Raw genomic sequence first — 19,474 nt, 5'->3', positions numbered from 1 at the left:
TCAGATTCTATGGAGACATCAAAAGCTTTACAGGACATCCCTGGTGGCGCAGTAGCTGAGAGTCTGCCTGCCGATGCGGGGGGCGCAGGTTGGTGCCCCGGTCTGTGGGGATCCCGCGTGCCGCGGAGTGGCTGGGCCCGTGAGCTGTGGCCACTGGGCCTGTGCGTCCAGAGCCTGTGCTCCACGGCAGGAGAGGCCGCAGCACTGAGAAGCCCGTGTACCGCAAAAAAAAAAAAAAAGCTTTACAGACAAGCAAAAGCTAAGAGAATTCAGCAACACCAAACCAGCTCTACAACAAATGCTAAAGGAACTTCTCTAAGTGGGAAACACAAGAAAAGGACCTACAAAAACAAACCCAAAACAATTAAGAAAATGGTCATAGGAACATATATATTGATAATTACCTTAAATGTGAATGGATTAAATGCTACAACCAAAAGACACAGGCTCACTGAATGGGTACAAAAACAAGACCCATATATATGCTGTCTACAAGACACCCACTTCAGACCTAGGGACACATACAGACTGAAAGTGAGGGGATGGAAAAAGATATTCCATGCAAATGGAAATCAAAAGAAAGCTGGAGTGGCAATACTCATAACAGAAAAAATAGACTTTAAAATAAAGAATGTTACAAGAAACAAGGACGGACACTACATAATGATCAAGGGATCAATCCAAAAAGAAGATATAACAATTATAAATATATATGCACCCAACACAGGAGCACCTCAATACATAAGGCAAATGCTAACAGCTATAAAAGAGGAAATAGACAGTAACACAACACTAGTGGGGGACTTTAACACCTCACTTACACCAATGGACAGATCATCCAAAATGAAAATAAATAAGGAAACAGAAGCTTTAAATAACACAACAGACCAGATAGATTTAATTGATATTATAGGACATTCCATCCAAAAACAGCAGATTACACTTTCTTCTCAAGTGTGCATGAAAAATTCTCCAGGATAGATCACATCTTGGGTCACAAATCAAGCCTCAGTAAACTTAAGAAAACTGAAATCATATCAAGCATCTTTTCTCACCACAACGCTATGAGATTAGAAACAAATTAAAGGGAAAAAAACGTAAAAAACACAAACACATGGAGGCTAAACAATACGTTACTAAATAATCAAGAGATCACTGAAGAAATCAAAGAGGAAATCAAAAATACCTACAGACAAATGACAATGAAAACATGATGATCCAAAACCTATGGGGTGCAGCAAAAGCAGTTCTAAGAGAGAAGTTTATAGCAATACAAGCCTACCTCAAGAAACAAGAAAAATCACAAATAAATAGTGTAATCATACACCTAAAGGAACTAGAGAAAGAAGAACAAACAAAATGCAAAGTTAACGGAAGGAAAGAAATCATAAAGATCAGAGCAGAAATAAATGAAATAGAAACAAAGAAAACAATAGCAAAGATCAATAAAACTAAAAGCTGGTTCTTTGAGAAGTTAAACAAAATTGATAAACCATTAGCCAGACTCATCAAGAAAAAGAGGGAGAGGACTCAAATCAATAAAATTAGAATGAAAGAGGAGAAGTTAAAACAGACACTGCAGAAATACAAAGCATTCTAAGATACTACTATAAGTAACACTATGCCAATAAAATGGACAACTTGGAAGAAACAGACAAATTCTTAGAAAGGTGTAACATTCCAGACTGAACCAGGAAGAAATAGAAAATATGAACAGACCAATCACAAGTAATGAAATTGAAACTGTGATGAAAAATCTTCCAACAAACAAAAGTCCAGGACGAGACAGGTTCACAGGTGAATTCTATCAAACAATTAGAGAAGAGCTAACACCCATCCTCATCAAACTTTTCCAAAACATTGCAGAGGAAGGAACACTCCCAAACTCATTCTATGAGGCCACCATCATCCTGATACTAAAACCAGACAAAGCTACTAGAAAAAAAGAAAATTACAGACCAATATCACTGATGAATATAGATGCAAAAATCCTCAACAAAATACTAGCAAACAGAATCCAACAACACACTAAAAGGATCATACACCATGATCAAGTGGAATTTATCCCAGGGATGCAAGGATTGTTCAATATATGCAAATCATCAATGTGTTACACCACATTAACAAATTGAAGAAGAAAAACCGTATGATCAACTCAACAGATGCAGAAAAAGCTTTTGACAAAATTCAACACCAATTTATGACAAAAACTCTCCAGAAAGTGGGCATAGAGGGAACCTACATCAACATAATAAAGGCCATATATAACAAACCCACAGCAAACATCATTCTCAATTGTGAAAAACTGAAAGCATTTCCTCTAAGATCAGGAACAACACAAGAATGTCCACTCTCGCCACTATTATTCAACATAGTTTTGGAAGTCCTAGCCACGGCAATCAGAAAAGAAAAAGAAATAAAAAGAATACACATTGGAAAAGAAGAAGTAAAACTGTCACTGTTTTTAGGATACATAGAGTATCCTAAAGGTGCCACCAGAAAACTACTAGAGCTAATTAATGAATATGGTAAAGTTGCAGGATACAAAATTAATGCACAGAAATCTCTTGCATTCCTATGCACTAATAATGAAAAATCTGAAAAAGAAATTAAGGAAACACGCCCATTTACCACTGCAACATAAAGAATGAAATACCTAGGAATAAACCTACCTAGGGAGACAAAAGACCTGTATGCAGAAAACTATAAAACACTGATGAAAGAAATTAAAGATGATACAAACAGATAGAGAGATATACCATGTTCCTGGATTGGAAGAATCAATATAGTGAAAATGACTATACTACCCAAAGCAATCTGCAGATTCAATGCAATCCCTATCAAATTACCAGTGGCGTTTTTATAGAACTAGAACAAGAACTCTTAACATTTGTATGGAGACACAAAAGACCCCGAATAGCCAAAGCAGTCTTAAGGGAAAGAAACGGAGCTGGAGGAATCAGACTCCCTGACTTAAGACTATATTACAAAGCTACAGTAATCAAGACAATATGGTACTGGCAAAAAACCAGAAATATAGATCAGTGGAACAGATTAGAAAGTCCAGAGGTAAACCCATGCACCTATGGTCAAGTAATCGATAACAAAGGAGGCAAGGATATACAATGGAGAAAAGACAGTCTCTTCAATAAGTGGTGCTGGGAAAACTGGACCGCTATGTGTAAAAGAATGAACACTTCCTAACACCATACACCATACACAAAAATAAACTCAAAATGGATGAGACCTAAATGTAAGACAGGACACTATAAAACTCTTACAGGAAAACATAAGAAGAACACTCTTTGACATAAATCACAGCAAGATCTTTTTTGATCCACCTCCTAGAGTAATGGAAATAAAAACAAAAATAAACAAATGGGACCTGATGAAACTTCAAAGCTTTTGCACAGCAAAGGAAACTACAAACAAGATGAAAAGACATCCCTCAGAATGGGAGAAAATATTTGAAAATGAATCAACAAAGGATTAATCTCCAAAATATATAAACAGCTCATGCAGCTCAATATTAAAAAAAAAAAACAACCCAATCCAAAAAGGGGCAGAAGACCTATATAGATATTTCTCCAGAGAAGACATACAGATGGCCAAGAAGCACATGAAAAGCTGCTCAACATCACTAATTATTAGAGAAATGCCAATCAAAACTACAATGAGGTATCACCTCACACCAGTTAGAATAGGCATCATCAGAAAATCTACAAACAACAAATGCTGGAGAGGGTGTGGAGAAAAAGGAACCATCTTGCACTGCTGGTGGGAATGTAAACTGATACAGCCACTATGGAGAACAGTATGTAGGTTCCTTAAAAAACTACAAATAGAATTACCATATGACCCAGCAATCCCACTACTGGGCATATACCCAGAGAAAACCATAATTCAAAAAGACATAGGCACCCCAATGTTCATTGCAGCACTATTTACAATAGCCTGGTCATGGAAGCAACCTAAATGCCCATCGACAGACGAATGGATACGGAAGATGTGGTACAGATATACAATGGAATATTACTCAGCCATAAAAAGGAAAGAAATTGAATCATTTGTAGAGATGTGGATGAATCTAGAGATGGTTATACAGAGTGAAGTCAGAAAGTGAAAAACAAACATCGTGTATTAATGCATATATGTGGAACCTAGAAAAATGGTACAGGTGAACCAGTTTCCAGGGCAGAAATTGAGACACAGATGTAGAGAGCAAATGTATGGACACCAAGCAGGGAAAGTGGCAGCAGGGTGGTGGTGGTGTGATGAATTGGGACATTGGGATTGACATATATACACTAATATGTATATAATGGATAACTAATAAGAACCTGCTGTATAAAAAAAATAAATAAAATAAAATTCAAAAAAAAACATTGTGTATTTTCAATAGCATTCAAGATTTAGATCTCATAATTATTATTAGAATAATTATATAATTATAATTAGAATGATTATGAATCAACACTATAAAGTTTAATAACCTATCAAACAATAAAGCAGAAATTACTTGTTATCATTTTATAGCTTTTGCCACATATTGGCTTCAGATCTGACATAGCTGAATGGAGCATCAATTATGTCTCATCCATATGATTAACTCATCCAAATGTTAGAAAATTAAAGCCACAATCTCATCTGAGTCTAAAACAAGCAATTAAACTGTCTTCATGTTACTAATGAAATACAGCCCAAATAGAATCTAAATAGCTTCACAAACATACTGAATAAATAAATAGGTTCGATTGCAGCCAATTCTTAAAAAAATGTGTTAGTAAAAGACAATATCCTTTAAAGGTCTGTTGTCCAAGATAGAAGCTACTAGACACAAGTGTCTATTCGGCACTTGAAATGTGGCTAGTCCCAATTCAGGTGTGCTGTGGTGTGAAGTGCAAACCAGATTTCAAAGACTTTGTATGAAAAAAAAAATGTAATATATCTCATTAATAATTAAATGCTGATTTACATTGAAATTATATCTTGGCACTATTAAGTTAAAATATACTACCATAATACATTGTATCTTTTAAAATATTTTAATATGGCTACATAAAAATTTTAAATTATGAATGTGGCTCACATCCTACTTCTATTAAATAGCACTGCTCTAGTAGTCAACCCAATTTACCAACATCCTGGTGCATATACATGCTTGAAGTAGTGTGGTGTGAGGGAGAAGCTTTCTATTCAGATGAGCAGAAGAAACTCATTCCTGCTCAGCTATCTACTAGTTCAGAAATTTTGGGAAAATTGCTCATCTACAGCTGCAGCTGTAAAACAAATCTGTGAAATAGAGCTTTTGAAATGGGGTGTATTGAGGATTAAAATTACATGTACTTGTCATGTCATGTAATAGGCACTCAATAAATATCAATGGTTCCATCTTCCCTCTTTATCTTAGATTTTTAAAAATCTGTATTTTTGCTTTATAAGATAGAAACAGTATGTATGCCAAAATTATTTATAATGTTACTACCTGGGGACAGCTATTGTTATTGTTTATTTGGGTGGATAACCTCAGTCTTTTTTTTCTGTGGCTAAATGGATGTAACACTTTCAGAGGGAAAGGGAAAAAAAAAAGAGAACCCATGTTATGCAAGCTATTTTGTGGCCTGATTTTTAATTGCACAGCAAATTATTGCAACTACCTGTGCCATTAAAATTCTTTAATATAATTCTTAATGACTGTGGTATTCCATTGTGTGGATATATCATAATTGATGAAGCTATTTGTTGGCTATTTCATCATTTTGAAGATTTTGCTATCACTTAAGAAAGAAAAACAATATTGAACACCCTGAAGCCAACTATTTATTTCACTTCTATGATTATTTCCTTTAAGATTATTTCTAAAGAGACAAAGAGAATTTACACTTATAAAGATATTTGATGACCTATTGCCAGATTGTCTTCCAAAAGTGTTTATTCACTAGTCCTGTATAAAAATGCCCATTTCTTCCATATTTTTAAACTTGCATAAATTTCTTTTGTTTTGGGCTTCCCTGGTGGCACAGTGGTTAAGAATCTGCCTGCCAATGCAAGGGACACGGGTTCGAGCCCTGGCCCGGGAAAATCCCACATGCTGCGGAGCAACTAAGCCCATGCGCCGCAACTACTGAGCCTGCATTCTAGAGCCCGCAAGCCACAACTACTGAGCCCATGTGCCACAACTACTGAAGCCTGCGTGCCTAGAGCCCATGCTCCACAACAAGAGAAGCCATGACAATGAGAAGCCCACGCACCCCCGCTCACCACAAGTAGAGAAAGCCCACGCACAGCAATGAAGACCCAACACAGCCAAAAATAAATAAATAAATAAATAAGAAAGATTCTTAAAAACTTCTTTTGTGTTTTACCACTTTATAGGTAAAAATCTGAGGATTTTAAATTTTTTCATTGCTTTGATGAGTAGAGAGGTTTTCAAAAATTTCTCTGTCATTTGTATTTAGAATTACCATCCAGAGTTCCATGGACTGCCATGAGGATATCAATTCACCTCCCAGCATCTGACCATAGAATCTTGCATCCCCACCCGTTACTGTAGTAGATGAAACATTCATGCTTATTCCTCCACTTGTGCACTAAATCTTGTTACTGGATTATTCTCATCGGCATCAAACATACTAATATTTGTCCCATTTTAAGCAAAACAAAAGACAAAACCACAACATAAAAGTCTGACCTTACTTTCTAGCTCTCCTTTGTAAGATAACTTCGCAAAAGAGTTATTTATGCTCATTGCCTTCAATTGTTTCCTCTCATTCACTTGAACTCAACCCAGTTGTGCATCTGTTCCCACTTCTTCAGTGAAAATGGTCACCAAAGACCTCCATGTGGAGCCAGCAGTCAACCATCAGTCCTATTTTATTTGACCTAGCAACATTTACTCAGTGGATCGCCCCTCCTCCTCACGGTGCTGCGCACTCCCTCTTCCCTTACCTTCTGGGACAGCACACTCTTGCATTTCTTTGTATCTCACAGACCTTCCCTCAGTGTCCTTTGTTGGTTACCCTTCTTGCTGACAATGTAATGCCAGCAGACCCAAGTGAAACAGGAGGAAAGGGGGCAGGGCACAACCTTTAAAAGAATGACATCGCCTTTAAGGATATGACATAAACTGGTTAGAACCAACTAGGTCCAAGATGTTGGAAGATTTGACTCCCGGTAGACCTTGAGCCTCATTATACACACATTGTAATGCATTAGCATATGCTAAATGACACACCCACAGGCACGATGACAGTTCTGAGGCTGACCATAAAAGGCCAAAAAGTGGGTGGTGGCCCAATTCCTGGAAATCCCTGCCCCTTCCCCAAAATAGTTGGAATAATCCTCCCACTTACTAGCCTATGAAATTACCCAGCCTGTAAAAACTAACCATCCCATATTCTGGGGCTGCTCTCACCTTCTGGGACTGACAGCATTCTGTCTATGGAATGTGTAGCTCTCTAAATAAATTCACTTCTTACCTATCACTTTGCTTCTCCCTGAATTCCTCCTGCACTGAGACATAAAGACCCTGAGCTTCATTAAGTCCTGAGACCAGGTGTGCAATCTCAATTGAAAGACCGTGGGTTTGAGTCCCAGCCCATGGATTCATGTCCCAATCCGAGTTTTGGCTGAGTGAAAGTCTCAGCCCGAGTGTTCAAGTCCCAGTCAGAGTTCTGGCTGTGTGCAAATCCTATCTGAGTTGTGCAGCTTCACAAGGAACTAGTCTTTGATCCTCTCCTTTGTCCCTTCACACTCTTTTGGTGATCACATCCAATTTCATGCTGGTGACTCACAAACATGTATCTCCAGCTCAGATTTCTCTCCTGAACTCCAAACTCATATAACTGACTGCCTTCATAAATACTGCTATCAGATGTATTTGGACATCTGATAGCATCAAATTCAACATGTCCAAACCTGAATGCCTGATTTCCCCCTCTGCTTTGCTTACAATCTTCCCCAACTCAGTTGATGGTAACTTCATCCTTCCAGTTGCTCAACCACAAAATTTTGGACTATTCTGTTGTTTTCTTTTTCTCACATACCTTATTTTAAGTCAGCAGATGCTGTTGGCTTTACCTTTAAAATGTGTCCAGAAGCTGACTATTTCACACCATCTCCACTTCCTGATGCAGGCCACCCTTATATCCCACCTGGGTTTAATTAACTTTCTAAGGGTTCAGTTTTTTCTTGGCCCTCCTTTCCTCCATCTTAAACACAATAACTGCCAAAGTGATTCAGCTAAAACGTAAGTTAGGTCTAGTTAGCACACTTCCTCACACTTCTGCTTCCAGTAGCTTCCCATATCACTCAGAGTAAAATCAGAAGTTTTATAAACGGCTACCAGGCTCTAAATGTCCCACCCTCACCCTTACTTCTTTGCCCATACCTTCTACTCCTCTCCCCGTCTATCACTCTATTCCCGCCACACAAGCCTCTTGCCAGAAACATGCCCACCTCAGTAAACACTGGCTAGAACACTCATACCGCATATTTCTGCATGGCTAGCCCTCTCACCCCCTTCATGACTTTCCTTCACTGTCGATTCCTCAACCAGGACTATCCCCAAACTTCTATTCAAATTTGCAACCTGTTGGGACTTCCCTGGCGGTCCAGTGGTTAAGACTTCACCTTCCAATGCGGGGGGTTGCGGGTTCCATCCCTGGTCGGTGTGCTAAGGTCTCACAGGCCTGGTGGCCAAATAACCAAAACATAAAACAGAAGCGGTATTGTAACAAATTCAATAAGGACTTTAAAAATGGTCCACATGCAAAAAGAATCAAAAAAACACTGCAGTCTGTCCCCTCCCCCACAATCCCAGCAACTTCTCTTTTCCTCTAATCACTATTGTTCCATAGTACTTATCACCTTCTAATATACTACCGTGGATAATTTACTTACCTAGGGTGTTTATAGTTCGTTGTGTGTCTCCAACCTACCTCATGAGTACAGGGGTTTTTGTTTATTTTATGCCAGTAATTGCTCAACAAATATTTGTGGAAAATATGAATGATAAGTCACTTCTTCCTCTCTTTTGTCCCTTTTCTCTTCTGGCTGTTCAACAATTAATTTTGCAAAGTGTTTTTATATGTTAGAGATTTTAATCTTTTGTGCCTGATATTTGCCAACATTTCCTATTTGTCATTTGTTTTTTACCCTTATTTTTTTCCTTAAAAAATTCCTTGTTTTTAGGATAGACAGTATATTCACAGGCTTCAAAATTCTAAAGGTATAATAAAAGGGGGGAGTTACAATAAAAATTCTCCCTCACATTCCCCCCCACCCAGGCATCTAGCTTCCATTCCCAAAGGCAACAAATGTTATCAATTTCTGCATATTTTTTCAGACATATAAAAGCAAATATGTATATGTATGTGTTTTACTTTTTCCTGTTTTACACAATGTGTACTGTACATTGTATATAAGGCTTGCTTATTAACCTTATATCACACCTTAATCCTGACCCCTGGAAAGTGTTCCATATCAGTGAATGCTAAGTATTTACTTTTTTTTTTTTTTTTTTGGCCACACTGCGTGGCTTGCACAATCTTAGTTTCCCGACCAGGGATTGAACCCAGGCCCCCGGCACTGAAAGTGTGGAGCCCTAACCACTGCACCACCAGGGAATTCCCTATATCGTTTTTTGTTTTTAATCTGGAAAATAATACATTGTATGGTTGTACAATAATCTACAAAACTAGTTCCTATTGACATTAAGATTGTTTCCTCAGTCTTCAGCTACTACAATGAATAACTAAAAATAAATCACTGTATATTCAAGTATACAGTTGACCTTTTGACAACATGGAAGATGGGTAGGGAGGGGAGGGTTAGGGGCACTGACCCTCAGCACAGTCGAAAATCTGGGGACTATGAACTCTACAAATCCTTCTCAGTTTTCCCTCCCTTTGGTGGGACAGGATGGCTGGAGTTGGGTATTTCCGTCCCCAACATGTAAGGCTAGCGCTGCTGGACTTGTGTATTTTCCTGCCCCCAGGTAGGTTAGGTTCTGATAAAACTGTAGCAATTTAGGCTCCAATAAAATAGTTTCTCCTGAGGGCAGCCTTTGTTAAGAACAGAATGCTCTGGAGTATTTCCAAACGATTCATTTTCCCCTCCCTCCTCAGAGGCATGAGGGGATTTTTCTCAGATATTCACTGTGGGTACCTGGTAGAACTTCTTGAGGCAAAACTCACAAAAGTGTGCTGACATCCCCCTTAACTAAGGCCCCCTAGAGTTTTTAACTCTCAAAGTTGTCCACAACTCAGCTTCAAGCAATTCCTCAATTATAGTCCAGGTGTTCCTACCCCAACATTGGTTCCCCTGAAGGTTTCTGCTAAACCAGTTTCCTCTCAGGTAATTTGTGATTCTCTGTATCACCTGTGTCTCCAGCTCTGGGGGCAGTGGTTTGCCCTGTGACCTAACTTCTCTGAGGTAGTTAAGAAGAGTTGTTGATTTTCCAGTTTGTTCAGCTTTCTACTCCTCATTAGAGCAGAGTGGCAAATTCTAAGCTCCTTACTTGCTGGACAGAGAACTGGAAGTCCCTTTGATTCTTTAAAGATTTAATACTTGCCTGAGGAAACATCTCGTTATATATTATTAAATGTTTATGTCATTGCATTTATTTAATTTTTTTCTTTATGATTTTCACTGCAGGTAACGTGTTTTTAAAAGGCCTTCTCCACTCCAAGATTATTTAATACTTGTTTTTATTTTTATCTAATTCTTTTATGATTATTTTCTTCTTCACATTTTATGCACCTGGAGTTTACTGAGTCATAAGGAATAAGAGATCTAACCTAACTTTCTAATTCCCTGTTATTTAGTGCTGTCATATAAATAATCCCTCACAGTATAAAAATTTTACCTTTATAATAAATTAAATTATTATAGATATTTTCTGTTTTCTGTATTTCTATTTTGTTCCATTGATCTGCTACAGACATATGAACTTCCTAATTTACTTTGATATTAAAATATATATTTATATTTGGCTGTGCAAGTTTTACCATTCCCCCACCCTAGTTATTCTTCATTTTGAAGAAGTTATTCTTCACTTTGGGTGATTTTACAAGCTTAATCTTCCTAATAAATTTTGGAATAATGTTGAACAATTCTTCAATTGCAATTGTACTAAATTGACAGATTAATTTCATGAGTCATGGATATTTTGAAATCAAATCAACTATTATATAAAATTAGGAATTTTATACTCAAACTGGTTTAAGACATTAATATGGACTAATTGCCCTTGAAAATTCAGCAGTGAGGTTGGCTTCCCATGCAGTTCAAACACGGTACCAGACCAGTTTCCCCATGACTGTCTGGGCCCTCTCCTCTCCTTGCGTGCTGTTGTCCTTCATTCACAAGATGGCTGCCAGCAGCAACCACAGCCATGTACTTTCCTGGTAGATCCACAGGGAAAAAAATGCACTACCCCTCACAAGTATCTAACAAAAGTTCTGAGCTTTGCCTAGATTTGGACCACCCTGAGCTAATTGTTGTGACCGGGGGGAATGAAGTTATGGACTGGTGCACACTCCCAATCAGGGTCTACCTTTGGATCTGGGGTTGGAGTCATTCCAACCCAAACTGGCAAGCTGCTACAAAATAGGAGGAATTAAAATAAATATTGGGGATTAACCATGATGTCCACTGCCTTTAGCCCAACGAAAATTTCTCACAATTTAAAAATGTCCCCTAGATCTTTCAGCCTTCTTATGTTGTAGCAGTAGGCACCTGTTTAAAATATGCACACACTCACTTGTGCAGGTGTACACATATATGTATACAATCTATGTGAATTCTCACAAGGCCTAATAACTAGAACCAAAAGGGGAAATGGCCTTATCAAAATAATGGCAGATACTGGCAAATGAGAGTCCAGTAAATATTACAATTGAATATATAATTCACTGCGCTAGTTAGAACAGTGCATTTACATGCCTTACTCCCCACCAGCCACAGATTTCTGATGCCCACCACCTCTATTTATTCAAAACAGCCCATTTAGGGACTTCCCTGGTGGCGCAGTGGTTAAGAATCTGCCTGCCAGTGCAGGGGACACAGGTTCAATCCCTGGTCCGGGAAGATCCCACATATCATGGAGCAACTAAGCCTGTGCACCACAACTACTGAGCCTGTGCTCTACAGCCCGTGAGCCACAACTACTGAGCCTGCACTCTAGAGCCCATGAGTCACAACTACTGAGCCTGCGCTCTAGAGTCTGTGAGCCCACATGCCGCAACTAATGAAGCCCATGCACCGAGAGCCGCAACAAGAAGCCACCACAATGAGAAGCCCGCGCACCGCAACGAAGAGTAGCCACCACCCGCCACAACTAGAGAAAGCCCACATGCAGCAACGAAGACCCAATGCAGCCAAAAACTAAAATAAATTAATTAAAAAAATATATATATAAGAAATACTAATACTTGTCATATTCATCTTCTTTCATTTCAAAGGAAGAGCCTTTTACTTCTATTGCTAATTTACTATACATGTGTCCCTTCAATAGTTTTCCTTTCTTTTCAGGTATATATTCTTCGGGGAAATTTTTGAGGTCAATATAATAAAAAGCATATTTTGCTACAAAACGTTTCCCAGAAACTTCATATACAGAAAACTACATGAAGTAGACTACTGACCCAGGGTGGCATTTCTGGGTTTGTTCATTAAATGAATTTTAATATAAAATTTACACTAGAGAAGATGGCCCTGCTGACACTGAATTTTAAGTCAGTTAACATTATAGTTGTCATTCAGAAGAGGACTGTCATTCTCAGGATACAATCGAAAGTGCATTTTCTTATTGCTATTTGCAGCAACAAGGATGGGACCTAGAGAATACCATACTAAGTCAATTAAATCAGACAGAGAAAGATGAATATTATATACTATTACTTATATGTGGAATCTAAAAAATAATGCAAATGAATCTATATACAAACAAGAAACAGACTCACAGACATAGAATACAAACTTATGGTTACCAAAGGGGAAAGGGAGGGACAGGGAGGGAAAAATTAGGAGTTTGGGATTAACTCATATAAACTATTATACATAAAATAGATAAGCAACAAGGATTTACAGTATAGCACAGAGAACTATATTCAATATCTTGTAACAACCTATTATGGAAGATAATCTGAAAAAATATGTATATATATAACTGAGTTACTTTGCTGTATACATGAAAATAACACAATATTGTAAATGCACTTTTTTAAACTTCAATTTCTAAAAAAAAAATTTATAAAACATACTTTGTGTTCACTATAGGGCAAAATCACAGTAGATTACAAGTAACATAATTCCATGGGTATATTTTCCATTGTAATCAATTTTTAGTACTGATTTGTAAATTTCCATTGAAGAAGAGCTTCACATCTTGAAATAAAAATTCATAGTTATCAAAAATTCATGTTTGAAAACTATTTCTTACCTGTGTAGTAAAGAGATAAATAAGAGGGATATTCTCATCAAGTTTCAACCTTATAAAAATCTTTAAAACCATTATTTCAAGGAAATTACTTTGGAGAAAAAAAAAAACCTCTCTATTCAACAAATAGTAAATCTAAACATTTATTGATAGTCATATTCCAGTCGCAAAGTATCTATGAAAACAGTAAACAGGAAGTATAGTGACCCCGAAAAAAGTTAAAATTTGGTGGCAAAAATCTAGATAATTCAAGTAGTTTTATTACCTGTATATATCTTCTAACTGCATATCAAAATCTTGAAGTTTCTTTTGATATTTCTCTGTAAAGTTACAGAATTCATTAAGGATTGAAAACTTCAAGTCAGGGTATGGACATTCCAAAGTTTCTAATTCCACGGGCATTTCACTAAGCAGGTTACTTCTTTCTTCTGAAGAATGATCAAGTGTCTGAAAAAAATTGTATGATTATTTTATTTAATGTAAATGACAAATTGATAAATTACTACCTATATCGCACTTACTTTCAAACTCCAGTCTGAAAGATAATTTTCTATTTTCTGTTGCTCTAGCCTAAGTCTTTCATAGACGGCTTTCAATTGTTTCTTCACGAAGTCAACCTATAGGACATTTAGAACAAGTGGTATGCAAATTATTGATTTATCCAATATTTATATTTAAAGTCACAGGAATTTTTCTCAAAAGCCATTAAATGATGACAAATTAGATAAGGGAAAGTCCCTTTGAGGACCCATGGAAGAGGGTTCAAGAGATGCCATAGCCAAGCAGTGCCCATCAGACAAAGGAGCCTTAAAGGAGCTTCTAGACACGTAACCCAAAATGGGCTCAGTCACAGCCACTCTGCACTCACATTTGGATTTTGTTTGTGATGAAGCAGAAAGCTTTCCAGATTGCCTCTGCTTTAATCACCCACTCCTTTCCTTGCATCCTTGCCTCCAATCCCCAGATGGACATGGATTTTTAATGTTTATTTTTAATTATTATTTATGAAAGCAATATGACAATACTACAGAATAACTGAAAAATAAAGTAAGAAAAATCACCTAAAAGCCTACATCTAGGGCAGCTATGATAATGGAACTTATGCTCTAGTCAGGGAAGATAGTCTTAAACTCATAAAAAGTAAGTAAGAAAATATCAGGACGAGGTAAGTGAGGTAAAAACTGACTGAGGTAATAGGGAGTGACTGGGTCTTCTCTCATGCCTCTCGGAGGAGAGGACATTTAAGCTAAGACCTAAAAGACAAAAAGGGCCATGAGTAGGACAGAAGAAACAGTGCAAAGGCCTCAAGACAGGAAGGAGTCTGGCTTATGTGAGGAATAGGAAGAAGGCCAGCGTCGGTGGGACAAGGTCTAGTAGGAAAAAGAGGGTGTCACGTAGGAGGTGAGACTAAAGGAGGCGGATAGGGAAATGTACAGGGAGTGTTACCGTGTGCTCGACGTACAGCGAGGCCAAACAATACCAAAATGTCAGAGTTTGGCGCAAAGAAAGGTTTATCGCAGGGCCATGCCACGCGACAGGTGGCTCGTGCCTTAAAAAAACCCAAACTCCCCGAAAGCTTTCAGCAAAGCCCCGTTACAGGAAAGGTGAGAGAGGGGTGTGGTTAGTTGTTGCAAACTTCTTGGTGTCAGATTCTTTGTTTTCTTTTTTTTTTTAGATCCTTTGTTCTTGAGGTCAGGTCATGGTCAGGTCATGATGTTCCTGTAAACCTCCACCAAAACAAAATGTTATTCTCTGTTCTACAGGAAAGGGCAAGGTCCCAAGGCTCAACTTTCGCCCTCCGAGGTCCAGGCCCAGGCTAAGAGGAGAGGGTCCCTGCGCAGCCACTTACCAGACCCAGGAACGTTGGTCCAGCACCCAGTCTGGGTCCTCCAGCCAGTGCCCAGGCCCGGCTGAGGAGACAGATCTCAGCGGGCAGTGCCCTCAGGGCCGGGTCCCCAGACCCTGCCCAACCGACATCACTGAGCGAGCAAGACGCCCAGGGCCCAGCCTGCCCTCAGGTCGCCCAAACAGGGCCGGGACCCACGAACTGCGACGACGGAGACCGCTGCCGCCATTAGGTCTCAGAGGTGGGAATGGAGGAGAGGTTTGCGGCTGCTTCAAGGCCTGGGCCCGGCCAGTGAGCGGCCGTGGCAGGGGCTCTGGAGCTCCGCAGACGACAGCTGTCCCGGGGCGCCCCCAGCTCACCGCTGGCCCATGGCCAATGGGCCTGGAGGGTCCGGAGGAGAAGGCTGCGATCCGCCTCTCACCACATTCTCTGCCGCGAGGACCACCATAAAGCTGACTGGTGTCGGAGCGGGACCTCCAACCGCAGCGCTAAGGGTCACTCGCTCGTGGTCGCGCGCTAACGGTTTCGCGCTAACGATCTCTTGATAACCGTTAACGGCTGCGCACCCGCCCCGCCCCTATCGCAGGAGGAATTGTGGGCGGGCAGGAGCCCTGAAGGGATTTACCAGGCGGAAAACTTGATCCCCTCCCCTATGATAGGATTTCAGAATACCCTGGAAGGAGGGGCAAGAATGAAAGCGGGTAGGCCAGTTACGAGGTCATTGAAACATTCTCGGGGAGAAATTAGCATGTTTGGACAGATTCAGGGATATGTTTAAGATGCCGAGTAGATAGAATTTGCTATACCTTCTATTTATATACATAAGGTGTACATGTTTCTTATCTCCAACTCTTCTAACTGGGATAAAAATAAAATATTACATTATTAAAAGTAAAGGAGGGCTTCCCTGGTGGTGCAGTGGTTGAGAGTCCGCCTGCCGATGCAGGGGACACAGGTTCGTGCCCCGGTCCGGGAAGATCCCACATGCCGCGGAGCGGCTGGCCCCGTGAGCCATGGCCGCTGAGCCTGCGCGTCCGGAGCCTGTGCTCCGCAACGGGAGAGGCCACAACAGTGAGAGGCCCGTGAACCGCAAAAAAAAAAAAAAAAAAAAAGTAAAGGAAATATACTGACCTCTTCCAGTACTTTCACAGAGTTGGATTCACTGTGCGAGTGTGAATGCTGTGAAATGTGATGCTGTCTGTATTTTAGATCTGCTCTCAATTGCTGAAGAGGATTTATTACATTTTTAAGATATGTGCACCATTGTTCTGATAACTCTTGTTCTATGGTGAAACAAAATTAAATCGAAGCAACACATTATTATTTTAAGTTTCTTCAAGAACAGGTCATTAGATGCAGATTATTTTTGGATTCCTTTAGAAAAAAGCAAACAGCAATATTAAAAGAACATGAAGTGTGTGGCCCACTTTCATTTTCAAAACAAAGCTCCCCTTTAAATGTGGAACCAAAAAAGAAAAAAAAACCTACCGAAATTCATAAGGTCAGAAAGACATTCATTTCCAATGTTCTCTTCATCGAGTAAGGATTTTATTTCAGATTCCAGTTTACATCTGAAATAGACATTATCTCAATCAATTCTTTTACAATCATAAACATATATATAGGTTTAAAAAATAACTAACAGTAGAAACACTCAATCTAATGTGGTTTTACTCACCTGTTCACTAATTCAGACCACATACTAAATTCCTAATATGGATTAGGTACTTGCCAGGACACTGAGATAAGTGAATACTCCAGGAGAAGTAACAGCGTGAGCAAGGCAAGGACGGGGTACATCCTGGCACTATTTCGGGTTGAGAGAGCTCCGGGCACTGGGAAGCTGCTGAGGGATATTAAACTGACCATGCCAGCTCAGATCTGTGTTTTGGAAAGATTTCCAAGGCAGCAAGATGGAGGATGGGCTAGAAGGAGGGTGAAGAATAAAAGTGGAAGATGAAGACGAGGGGATCAGGCAAACCTGGATCAACAAGGAGGTTATTTAAAAAGTTCAGAGATGAGGAGGTCCTGACCTAGGGAAATGGGAGTAAAAGTATATATTTTTATACACCAAAAACATAATAAATCTCAATAATCTTTTACTATATTATTTAAATATAGTCATTTTAGAGTAAAACTATAACCAGCTCTAGATGGACATCTAAAAATATTGCAGTCTATCCCTTATTTATGGCAGGTTTAATAAAATCATAAAAAGAGTTTTGATTTATTATGACTGTTAAGATACAATATTTTAAATGGTATAAAATAAGAAAATAGCAACAATTACCACACTAATACGATGATTATTTTTATTTTTGCCTATAAGTTTCTAACCCTTGTCTACATGCATGGATATTTTAACTAGTTGTAATTATGGCATATTTACCATTTTATATTCGGGTTTTTCTTTTTTAACTTACTTTAAGATATTTCTAAATAATTTTCATAATTGCCATTTATTTTAGTGGCTGCAGAGTATTTTATATTACATATGTGCCATCATCTTCTAAGCCAATTCACAAATGTGGGACAGTGTTTTGTTTGTATATATAAAGGAGGGGTCCTATTGTAGATGACACTTACTGTCTATTTTTCTAGCATGTGTCTTAGTCAAAGGTATTTTTTTTTAATTTTATATATTTTATTTTTGGCTGTGTTGGGTCTTCATTGCTGCACACGGGCTTTCTCTAGTTGTGGCGAGTGGGGGCTACTCTTTATTGTGGTGCGCGGGCTTCTCATTGTGGTGGCTTCTCTTGTTGCAGAGCACGGGCTCTAGGCACACGGGCTTCAGTAGTTGTGGCATGCAGGCTCAGTAGTTGTGGCTCTCAGGCTGTAGAGCGCAGGCTCAGTAGTTGTGGCACACGGGCTTAGTTGCTCCGTGGCATGTAGGATCTTCCTGGAGCAGGGCTCAAACCCGTGTCCCCTGCACTGGTTGGCGGATTCTCAACCACTGCACCACAAGGGAAGTCCCAGTCAAAGGTATTTTTAAGATTACATTTGAAAGTGTTATATGGAGAATAAGTGCATAATAGTGGAGTAAACCCACAAGTTATTTCATAATGGATTTTTAAAAACAAAAATATAGCACTTTAAACCATTTAGGTCAGCCCTCTTATATTTTCAGCATCTAGAAGGCCATAGCAGAACACAAAAACCAACAGGAGAAGTGGCTTTGTTCATACAGGAGATCAACCTGCTACTGTGCATATAATAATTCTAGTAAGCTCCATCCTGGCTTTGTAGATTAACAACCCTGAACCATCAGACAAGACCAGCCTATTTCTCTAATTGTCCTAATTGCCTAACAAAATCCAGGAGCAAGTACTACACGACTCTGAGACTAGCTTGTGAATGCAGGCCAACGTTCCCAAATTGTGTCCTGTAAAACAGAAACATCAATAAGATGCTAGGAAAAACTGGGAAATGGTGAACTAAACAAATCAGACAAGTTTCCATAGTGCAGGATTTCTCAGAAACTTGATTATGCTAAAGTACATTGAGGTTCTCCAAAAAGGGGATGAAATATGAAGTATTTTCCTAATTTTTAGGATGATGAAATTCATTATTCTCCATGGAGTATCTTTTTTTTTTTAATTTTTAAAAAAATTTTTTTTCCATGGAGTATCTTGAAGAATATTTCTGTTTTGTAGAATATGATTTAGGAAATATAGATAAAAACTGCGATGCACTCAAGAGCATTAAAATGGTAACTCTGGGGAGGAAAACCCTGCCTGTTCACCACTGACATGTAGACTCAGTCCCAGGTGTTCACCAAGTCAGAACTCTGCAGCACAGACAACTGTCTCCACATCTGAATAGGGGACAAATGTAAGGCAACATTCCATATCCAGATCTACCAACTTAAGTACCTCCTACTGTTACTTGGCCTGTCCTCTGGTACCACTGAATCTGATGATACTACAAAAATTCTCCTGAGATTTTGTGTGACTGTTTGCCTAGAGGATATATTAATCCACTTCCTAGATATGCCCAGTTGCAATGCAACCACCTGCCTGGTGAGGACATTTTTGAACTCTCAGGACTCTACTTTCATACAGGTCCTCGTCCTCCCAGGATGCTGCCAAAGTTCTAGGTGTAGTACAGTCAGTCTTCTCAGAACCTCAAAAATTACCCAGAGCTTCCTAGGATTTCTAGGGTACACTTAGTTATTAATTTCGGCAGAA

At 39.0% G+C, this 19,474-nt stretch overlaps 1 protein-coding gene across 1 annotated transcript in view; it reads right to left on the bottom strand.

The window, feature by feature from the left end:
* The window catches only part of CCDC148 (coiled-coil domain containing 148), a 146,120-nt gene extending 129,297 nt beyond the window's left edge, over nucleotides 1-16,823 (bottom strand). Inside the window, 3 exon segments of the mRNA XM_060151487.1 lie at nucleotides 13,707-13,888; nucleotides 13,963-14,058; nucleotides 16,776-16,823. Coding sequence (XP_060007470.1) covers nucleotides 13,707-13,888; nucleotides 13,963-14,058; nucleotides 16,776-16,823 — 326 coding nt within the window.
* Between the last annotated feature and the right edge of the window lie 2,651 nt (nucleotides 16,824-19,474).

The sequence above is a fragment of the Lagenorhynchus albirostris genome, chromosome 6, assembly GCF_949774975.1.
Source record: "Lagenorhynchus albirostris chromosome 6, mLagAlb1.1, whole genome shotgun sequence".
In the NCBI taxonomy this organism is placed as follows: Eukaryota; Metazoa; Chordata; class Mammalia; order Artiodactyla; family Delphinidae; genus Lagenorhynchus; species Lagenorhynchus albirostris.
Note: the sequence above shows the minus strand (reverse complement) of the source record. Positions and strands in the feature narration are given on the sequence as shown.